General features: G+C 29.7%; 1 protein-coding gene across 1 annotated transcript; it reads left to right on the forward strand.

Moving 5' to 3' along the window:
* The first annotated feature begins 339 nt into the window (after positions 1-339).
* LOC126841025 (uncharacterized) lies at positions 340-5,742 on the forward strand. Its single transcript, XM_050577213.1, has 3 exons — positions 340-432; positions 818-870; positions 5,304-5,742. Exons 1-3 carry the CDS (start codon positions 394-396, stop codon positions 5,689-5,691), a joined length of 480 nt encoding a protein of 159 aa, XP_050433170.1. The 5' UTR covers positions 340-393; the 3' UTR covers positions 5,692-5,742.
* The last annotated feature ends 5,352 nt before the right edge of the window (positions 5,743-11,094 follow it).

Below are 11,094 nucleotides of genomic sequence, written 5' to 3' on the forward strand. Positions count from 1 at the left end.
CTATTATATATGATTTGTTTGCATGTGTGAGGGGGGACTACACGGGGGGGGGGGGGTTACACGTAAAAAAAGTATCGACGCAAATACCGCACTTAATAAAGTGTGACTAGAGAAATGAGATAGACAAAAAATCATCCGAACAAAAACAATAAGGCGTGTATGTATGTATGTATATGCGGTGGTAGTCGCGGTACCGCAGAAGAAGTCTCTTAACCGAGTAGACACCGGTGTAGTGGTGGAAGTGTTAGATTTCTTTGGTTACTGGTCCGTGACACCATCTAGACCGACGATGGTTAAATGTAAATCAAGACGGATTTTAATCAGTGAAGTAATCGTCGTGTCGCAGTCAGTCAAATGTTGATTTGAGTCTCTCACAAGTATTCGGTCGACGCGATGGAACGGCGTGGGTCTCATCTATTTTTTGCCATTCTCGTAAGTCGTACACACGTCAAAGTCTGCTTTTTGTCAAACGAGTTTTTGTGCTTTCCCTCCTTTCGAGTATTTAAACGTAACCGTACATTTATAATGACGTTATGTGAAGTAATTACAATCAAAAGGGTGCAAGTGATATATTTTTTGAACTCACGTTATTTGTCAATAAATCCTATCGGTATCTGCGTTTTTTTTAAGTATTTCATCAATTTCCGAAAGAGATATTCTCTAGAAAACTAAACAACATCACTGATAAGAATTTTTAGAAAAAATAATTTCTTGTACGCTCTCCTGGCCAATTTGATAAAAGTCACTTATACCCTTATAAATCTCATAACTTCGTGTATTATATTAAACTATGCCTGTGTTTTAACTGTTAATATAGATCGTGGCAGCTATAAATCTATTACGTTCGGTAGAATGCGAAGAAAACAAAAGGTAAGTAAGTGATAACACACAGTACCTACTTGGTGCTTCTGTTTAGTTAGTTATTATACTATGTATTATTAAACATAGTTAAACTAAATGGTAATTGATAAAGCAGCATATTAACAAGATAGTAATATGATGTTATGTACTAAACAATTACTTTGGTTACAATACGTTCAACCGTTCAAAAGTTTTATTACATTTTCGATCACTCAAATCAAAAATTAATAAAATTAGTGATTAATGAACCTTTGCATCAATTATACTTACTTAAAATGTAGAATCAAAGTTAAAAAACACATACCTTCGATAAAACTACCCTTAAACTAAAAATATATTGAAACTTCAATGGGGTATTGTATTTACACTATTTACATATTGTTCTGTTACTTTCACTTGAACAGATTGACTTGTCTGGTCATGTGGGAGTAACGGAAAAATACTATGTAAATAGTGTAAATACCCTCAAACTTTTTAGTATATTTGGTGCTAACGGTCTTTCACTAACAAACACCAGTAAATAAAAATAAAAATATAGTGTTACCACGTTTCAAACCTCTGAATTTGTCTTTTATTTGACAATAACATTACATTCATTCTAATAAAATTATGAAATATTAATATTATATAATATAATTTTTGAGCTAGTGACTTTACTGTTGAAGTGTTAAAATAATAATAACATATCAAATAAAATTTTTAGTTTTTATCACTCAGACGAAAATTAAATACATATATTATCTAGATGTTAGGTTATTTTGATTTGATTTTTAGGTGTTTGGCTACATATTTGGTTAATATTAAGAATGTTAAGACATTATGCGATTATGGATTCATAATGAGTTAAATAATAAATGTGGTTAAAGGAAACTGTTGTACATCGATCAAAAGTCATTATTATTTGTACATCTTAATAATTATCGCTTCATTTTATATGTTTTAGTTAATGAGCTTTTAAGTTTTATTTACTTAGGCTCTGCGTTAATTTGTTTACAAAACTCTTCATAACCTTTTCAGTTGTTATCTTAAAATTTTCTTTTTTCATAATGTAAGATTTTAATCACAAGATTTAAATGTTTTTTAAGCTAAAACAAAATACTATATTATTAAAGTTTTAAAGAAAAACTAAATGTTTAGTACGATTTGCCTCGGTTGTTATAATTACAATAGGTTAGGCCAAATAGGTATAAAGTACACATAACTATCATCTAAAGACAAAAACTAAAAATATTAGAACTTTACTAAAATATACATTAAACAATTTCATACCTTTAAATTAGATCTAAAATAATTAAATTACTTTCTCTGTCTATCACTTAAACTAAAGAATAATATTTTATCGCCCGTTACATGGTAAATGTAAAAAGCACACAAACACTTAATTTTTTCAAATAGTCCAATTATGTATTTAACTATATTTACAAAGATTGAGTACATACAACTATTATATAAAAATATTTAAACCCTTTTATTAACTATAGTTAAAGTCTCTTGCTCATGGTAACTATAAAATTAATCACAGAGCCCATATTATTATGTAGTCATTTTTTCAACTAGTTCGTTCCAAATAACAAACCCAGTGAAGTTTTTTTGTAATTAAAATGTTCACAGATCAATAAACATAACATAAGATAGTAAGGAAACGTAATTTTATACGACATACAAGAAAAAATAGAAACAACGCTTTAATCTATTAGGTACCCATGTAAACAATTACACAACATAAAAAAAAATTAATGAGCGAACAATGTATTATTTGTTTGTATACTAAAAAAATACGTTAACTTGTTTACTAAAACACTGTTGGCATTACACAATTTTACCTATGCAACCTTATACATTTTTTAAAAACTAGTACTTTATTTTACTTAAAAATATAAACTTTGTATTATAATTTGTTTAATTATTAATTCAAATGAATAACTATCCGTACTGTATATTTCCTAAATGTTATACATGAATATTTGTTTAAAACGTAAAATATATAATATATAATGAGTACCATTAAGTGTCAAAAATATTAATATATTGTGCGATAATATATAATTTTTTGTTAGACGAACTGGATGAATTTTATTGTGTTTCTTTCAAGTCCATCCAATTACTTAAGGAGGAGTAGTATTAAATAAGTAGAGTGGATGAAGTCCTTTTAACAAAAACACATTTCGCACTGCTCGAATGGTAATGCATCAACTCACAAAATCTTTTTAAAGAAAATTGCTCCTTAAGATTTGATTTACAAAATAGTTACACTATATGATTACTGTATTGTATCTTTTAATTCAATTATTTTTAACGGTACGATTCACTAGTTCGTAAATATTGTGATTTTCATCATAAGATAATTCAAGAGTAATTAAAAATTGAGAATTTTTGGTTTCTACATATTATACACGATTTCATAATATCTATTAGCACGCTGGAAATTTTGAATTGGATTTTTTAACTGATATTTTCTTACACTGATATTCCAAAATAATCGAGTGCACTTATTTTTCGGGTCAATTGCCGTCAAATTAGTACCCCAACTACAATGAGGCTTAAAATAGTAAAATCTGAATTCATTGGACACCTCTGCGATTCACGGTTTACCTCTAAATATATTTTTTAGTCTAAAATCTGGCGTCGGCATAGGCAACGATAAAGATGTATTGTTGTGTGACGAATTTCGTGACAAATATACATTTTATGTGCAAAACGGCACCGACGACAACCTCTTGATTGAAAATCAATGACACGTGACCGCAAATTACTGTGCCAATATTACAAAGGCGATTATGTAAGATCGGCTTCTGTCAGACCAAGAAACACGGTATTGTTGAAAAATGGACAATAATTATCATGGCAAGAGACGTATAATAAATAATGGATACATATAAATTATAATAGTATACATCATAGATTTCCGGTCGTAGACCATTGTGGTCTTTTGTTTTTGAAACATACAAATTATGCGGCGGGAAAAAGTTTTTCGGTACATAAAACGTCAAATAACCTAACTGTTCAACATAATAATCCAAATTATAGTGATTTCCTTCTTATTATTATTTCATCGTTCAATATCAATTAAGTAGTAATGGACCATAAAATATATACACCCATTGTTATCACAATATCGCGTTGATAACATAGACTGACATTGGACGTTTGTTAAAAATGAATATAGGGTTTTTCATTTTTTTACCCCGCTTATACCTATTGTACTACTCAAAAAAAAAAACCTTGTGCATAAGTGAAATTCTGTTTTAACAATTGATTAAGGCCAATGGATATCCAATAAAATTGATTTGCGACTAGCACTCTCATTCAATCTTTGATTAATTTTTTGTTATTCTAGTTTTCTCAACAAATAGCCAAAATTTTAAAGGGCGTATCGGTTTGTGAAAGTCGGTTATACCAACTATGTTATTAAAAATCTTATATTAAAAAAATGTTACTTTTTTAGAAATGTTAATAATACTATACAAATATAATAATATTATTATAGTTATCAGAATATATTTAAATCATTGCACCTTGTGAAATTTCATTATTTTTTCAATAAAAAAAAATATAAATATCTTGAGTATCAAAAGTAACTATACAATGTTTCAAACCAATAGAACATATAGAAGTAAAAATAAAAAGCGAAATAAATAAATATATATTATTAAAAATCACTTAATAAACTAAAAAAAAGTGGAATCTCGATAATTGATTTAGCTAATCAGTTAAGTATGAAATCAAAATCGATTTAATCTTTTCCAAACAACACATAATTATTAACTTTTTTAGAATGTTTTTTGAATATTTAAAAAATATTTTATAATTATTTTACGACAGAAGTGTAATATTCTCAAGATCTTATTTCGAAAATGTTACTTAAAAATAAAAAATAATTATTATACAAAAATAGATAGATTTACAATATTTTAATAGTAAGTATTTTAAAAGAAGTTAAAAACGTTGTTTAAAAATGCTGTTTGAGTTGTAACTATGGAAAATATTTTTTTGGATTCTAGTTATCGAAACACTCTGGTTAATTTATAATTTAGTATTTTTGTGTTTCCACATGAATAACCAATTAACTTAGTTTAACCGATTAGGCGTTATCGGTGAGTCGATACTTCGGTTGGGAGTATACGTATTTTTGGGACTAATATTTTTTTTTAGAACGGTCTCTAAAGATTAATAACTGTTTTAATAATATTGGAATTAAATTTGGACACAAAAAAATTCACGAATAACTGAAAACAACATTTATAAGCAATAAACCTGAATGGATGATTGCACTAACAACACGAGTCACTTTTTTATAAAACTGCATTCTTAGTAGAAACACATTTTAGTCATATGTTTCTATCCGTTTTAAAAAATTGACATCGATTCGTCTATAGATATTACAATGTACCAGTCGAACACTGATTGTATTACAGTAATCACAAGTGTATTATCGTTTACAGGATAATCATATACGTTCCGAGTCGCGTGAAAACCATCCACCACCATCATCACCATGTGGTACTTATGGACCCCCAGACAAAGACGGTTAAGCACGCCAAGCCGCACTCGGACAAGCAGATGGTCGAGGCCTATCATAAAACTGTTGCAAACAGTCAACGGGAATACCAGCGCCAGCAGCACTACACGCCAATCGCCGTCAACCCTTACTCTTATACGGAGCAGCGAAAAACAATAAAACACAAGAGACACGATCCCACCAACAGCAACAACGTCATGGTTTATCCTCCACCAAGACAATTGCCTGTCTTACAGGTTCCCCCGTACGCTTGGCCAAACAGAAATAGGAGGTCTAAAGTTATCGCTAGATTACACTTTGAAGATCGATAAGGTCATTTCGTTTTGTGTATAATACATTTTGTGTTCTTTTTTTTATAAACCACCTGCAGTGACTATGTAATAACTATTGAAAAAATGTGGTAGGGTTTTAATTAATTAATGATTAGACATTATAATATACATCACAGTGATGGAAATTCGATATTAAAAAAAAATTGCTATTTTAGTCATTTGACAATATTATAAATACTGTGCATAAAAACAATATACAAATATGTATCCAAATAAAATTTTTCTGATGAAAATGTAAAAATAAAACACAACTACAAAAAGATAAACTGATTTTGGATATCGGATTTGTTGAAATCCGAAAGCAATTTATTGTCAAAGCTAAGCGTTTTTTAGTTTCATCAAAATATTTTACTTAGGTACATTATATTGTAGTAATATTTAGTATTTATACGATTTTAGTATGGTTTAAATAACGTTTTTTGTGAATATCCGGATTTTCGGATTCCCATCACTAATACATCTACAGTTCAATCAAAAAGGCCGTTGAGTAATTAGTTAAAAATACAAGCTATAAAAACCTAAACAAAAATTAATAATATAATTAGTGTAATGGAAAATGTGACCAAATAATCATTTTTTTTTATACTCTAAAGTTTTGTTTTGGACAAATTTTATGCTTAATCATGGTTTTATAAATTCAAGCCAAAAATAACGAGCTAAAATAAAGGTTCGGTGATCTTAGTTACCTACACTAGTTGATTTTTACATAGATAAGGCCGACAATAAAAGTGTCTTATAATCTAAACAGTTTTTGGTAGTTAAAGATGAAGTATAAAATATTGTATAAACTACTGTTAAGCTTTGTAGGTCCATATGAAATATATTATATTGTTTTTTTGTTAGTTAACATATTACAAACATATTGTAATTACTAAATAAGCTTGAGTACTAAATGATTTGTAGTTTATATTCAAAGCGCGGTGCTTGTGCAATGACGGATCATTTCAATAACTTTGAAAATCGTACCTACCACTGCAGTCACCAATAATTAATTTTTGTTTGTATTAAGGTTTAGATTAGATTAGATTAAGTTATATCTAAAAGTATATACTGTTTGTAACATTTGTTAAATCCAAATTTGTCTGACTTTTTTAAATGCTGTCCACTTCATTTTCCAAACTTTAAATTTAGTCTTAAAACAAATTATTTTTTTTATTTAATTGTTAATTACCAATATGTTTTAAAAATTAAAACTAAAATTGAACCATTACCCTATTTTTTAAACTAATTATATTATTTTCATTGTTATCTCTAATACCACTATAACTAACCACTATGACACTTAACACTGAAAGTGGAATTAACATATTTTAATTTAATAATTGATGTGTTCGTTGTTCGATATAATTGTAATTTAACGTTATTTAGTCTAATATTACCAACTATTTCAAAAAAACATCATAAACCATAAGAACATTGTAATGTTATATCACTTCTCAAATTTTAATATATCCATAAAAGAATAAATTACGGATGCTACAAAGCATATAAGTTCCAATATAATATACTGTTCGAAACTTTATCTGGCCCCTAAATTTGATGATAGTTATAAATTTATAACTAAATCTGCAAGTTTTATCAATGCATAACATTTCAGTACTCTGTCCCCATTGGGACTAATAAGAACATTGTTATCTAGATAACTGCCAATATAAGTGTACTGTATTATGATTTGATGTATAATAATCTATATGTAAAATATACTTACAGTTTAAAATTCAGTTAAAATAATTTTAACTATGATAAATGTAATTATGATTATTGTTATGCACAGAAAATGGATTAGTAATAAGTGATATTTTTCCAATGGTTTACTACTTAATAACTGTATACTATAATTTTGAAAATACAAAAATATTAACAATGAAATTTACATAAATTAAAACATTTAAGTACCAACAATGTTATACAGTAGCATTAGTTGGCATGTATACCTAGGAAGACTGAAAGGGTCAATATTAAATATTGACTAAATTGATTTAGGTTAAACTTATTTTGTACATATTCTAAAAAATCCATATCACTAAGTTTATTATTTTAAAAATTATGCTCTTTAACATTATAAACTTACCCAGTGAGTTCATAAAATATTGATGTTTTAATACTAAATTTCCTTAAGTTACTAAATTGTGATTTAATTTTTTTTATATCCAAAGTACAAACAAGTTTAAATTAAAATATAATAATATCAACGGTAAAAATAGAAATTTTAGAGTTACTATTGTGAATATTTTTATAAAAAAAATCCTTGCTCGTGTAAAAATAATGGCATTAAAAACTCACTTTTTAATGTAATAGATTAAAAACTCAATTTTTAATGTAATAGATTAAGAACTCACTTTTTAATATAATAGCAATTGCTTACCGTAAACTGCAGAAGGAACTATTTCTTAAGGAAATAGACTATCGACCAATGGGCAGCGTGGGCCGGCAAACCGGTGGGCAAATGTCGCTGGGCCGTTCCCCCATTTGGGTTTCTGGAACAATGTGGTATAATTAAATTAGCTGTTAGATCTATGATAAATACGTATATATTTTTTTAATTTTGTGGCCAGTCTAAAAATTTGCTCATTTGGTAAGGGCTTATTCAGTTTCTATTATAATTATTGTTGAAGTACAACCCGTAAGGCAGAACCATTGTACAACCACTTGGGAATTACTTTTTTTTTATGCAATCAATAGTACCGTTACGTTGCGCGAAAGATTTGAGAAATTCTTTTATTATAAGCTTGTAAGCAAGAGACAACCGGGAAATATAGTGCTAGATATCCGGAGAAGAGTAACAATATAAACAGAGAACTGCTTAAAATGAGACCTTGAAAATGATGAGCAATCAAAGAGTATAAATCAATATTTATAAAAGTTTATGTTGCATACAATTTTAGCATCATAAAAATTAAGTATCAAGAATGCGGAAGGGAGATGGAAAAAGTGAATTATATCAAGTGGTAGACGGAAAAGTTATATTTAAATTTTTTTTGTTAAGTAATAAATCGAATAAAATGCTATTAGCTATTATAGCTATTATTATTAGCTGTTATAGCTATTATTCATGAATATTCAAATTTTTAATTATATACACATAAATACATAATTCGTCGTATTATATATTATATATTATTTATTATCTTATTTGAAATATGTACTCTGGTCATGAGTTAACATTTTTAACATATGTTGATAACTAATAAATTAATGATTAATATCTTACAACTAAACAAAATGGACATTATTTAGCTCATTAAATGATTACACTATCACGTTAAATGCGTTTTGCTCATGAAGCGCACGGCGGTTATACATTTAAATAATTTTTTTTTTTTAGTTTTAAATAACTTATAATTGTATTACTTACTACTAATAAACTAATTTTTTACTATCTATATAAAGATTAATACTATTTAGAATACAACGAATATTGTTAAGTAATTGTTACCAACAATTATTGTACAAACATAAGAATAATTTTTTAACTTGCTTATAAATGATAGTATAAAGTCATTACATACGTAAGATGCGGACTGGACATGTTCTGTTTTAGAAGGCAAATTTAAAGTCGGTCTACAGAATAAATATTTAAAAATCCCCAATTTTTATTTTATAGAACCGATCCGCGCAACGCGAACATAATAATATAATATATAGCGGTCTCATAACTTAAAACGGAAAGCGACTCAGTGGCATTTGTCCCACAATCCCCTCTTTCTCCTTCGCTTCTAAGCTAGCTTAGCTAAAGGACAGCTGAGTAGGGCGGTTTTTATCTCTAAAACAAAAACGATCCGAACACCACCTTGGTGTACTTATTAACTGCATGCTTATGGTGTGTCTGTGGGTTTTTCCGGCCAAATGTTTACAGCCTTTTATCCCGTTGTTGTCAAATTTGTCGAACGTTGATTAAAAATTGTAAAAAATCGTTACTCGAGTACCGACATCTACTCTTGTTATGTTATGTGTACGCGTTGACCAGACACTCGATCAACGTACCTATCGTGTGCGTAACGATTTTTGGCGAAACACGACGGGTGTACTTATGTACATAGTACTTGCTTACGTGCGCTGTACGTCTACTGTGTGCCAGCCGTTAATTGTACGTAATTGGCCGCCACATCAAATGTCGCAAGCGTAACGTTTTTCCGGCATGCGACGCGCGTTCTAGTGTCTCGACATAACATTATCTTTATGTGTTATATTTTCACATATATCCACGTAGGTAATAATAATATTGTGTCTGGACCTAACCAGTGCACATATACGGGGTGGTGCTGGCCGGCGGTAAAGGCGTGTGGGTATATGTTGGCCGACTGTCAACCTTGACACGGATATCGGGAAATCCAAATGAAAAACGGAGAAGCAAATTACCTTTACTTTCACCCGACGAGAGGCGTCAATCGGGTCCCGACGATTACGCAACCGCAAATACCGCCGTAGATGGGGTATGGTCTGCTGAACGTAACCGCCGCTGTTGAGATTGCTGTCCGCTGTTACATATCTCCACCGATACAATTTTTACGTTAAACCCTGTCCGACCGTTATTGTTTATAGATAAAAACGGTCAATTTGGTGCTGTAACGCTTGCAACGCACCCGGTTGTTGCAAAACTGATAATCCCCCCGGTCGGATACGTCTTGTCGATGATTGATTTTTTTTTTTTTTTTAACAATCTTCGCTAAACAACGAACCCCGCCGACCGTTTCCGCAACGCTAACGCGCCGGCACTTAATTTTTTAATAAATCTCCTCCTCGATAATAATAGTAATCTCCTCGATCGCTTAAACGCGCCGCGCTGAACGGATGAAGAGACAAAATTCGAAAAAAGTCCAGCACAACTATACAAAAGTGTGCTGCTAACAGATTCGCATCGAAGCTTTTCATCGATGCCGCAAAGACATCCCATAATAATTTTGACTGGATTCGACTACTTGAGAAAAATGACAGCTTGACGAATTTTAAACTTACCAAAATCCCAGTTCTTTCTCAGTAAATGTTGTTTGTGTTTTAATGTGTAAATACTGAAATGTTACAATGCCAGCTCGTCTATATATGATTTTCAACTATTACACCCTAAAATCATGCCTAAAATAAAGTTTAAAAATCGTATCCTTCAAAAGGGGAATGGGTTTTCAGGAAATTTGATTTTCGGATTATGATGTTAAATCCACATATAGGAATAAATGACTCATAAGAATGCTGGATCATGGCCTGAATAAAATTTGAAGTTTAAAAATATTGGCAAATTTGTTCGAAGGGTTCCCCTAGTTTAGAATTTTTTCAACTTTTCGGCCATCAAAGCAGCATTGTATTTTAGGTTGTGAATTCCATATTAACCACCTCCCTATAAAAATTTAAACGATCATAAAGTCCGTTTATTACATAGACAATTTA

Source organism: Adelges cooleyi, unplaced genomic scaffold (assembly GCF_023614345.1).
Source record: "Adelges cooleyi isolate 19-005CV unplaced genomic scaffold, UGA_ACOO_1.1 ACOO_flye_CR_arks_rails_tigmint_CR_PRNA_376, whole genome shotgun sequence".
NCBI lineage: Eukaryota > Metazoa > Arthropoda > Insecta > Hemiptera > Adelgidae > Adelges > Adelges cooleyi.

What these genes read in the sequence shown, in the direction of transcription:
- LOC126841025 (XM_050577213.1), top strand. Translation starts at nt 394, where the DNA reads ATGGAACGGCGTGGGTCTCATCTATTTTTTGCCATTCTC. An exon ending in ATCTATTTTTTGCCATTCTC is followed by an intron (nt 433 to 817) that starts GTAAGTCGTACA and finishes CTGTTAATATAG; the next exon opens with ATCGTGGCAGCTATAAATCT. An exon ending in GAATGCGAAGAAAACAAAAG is followed by an intron (nt 871 to 5,303) that starts GTAAGTAAGTGA and finishes TATCGTTTACAG; the next exon opens with GATAATCATATACGTTCCGA.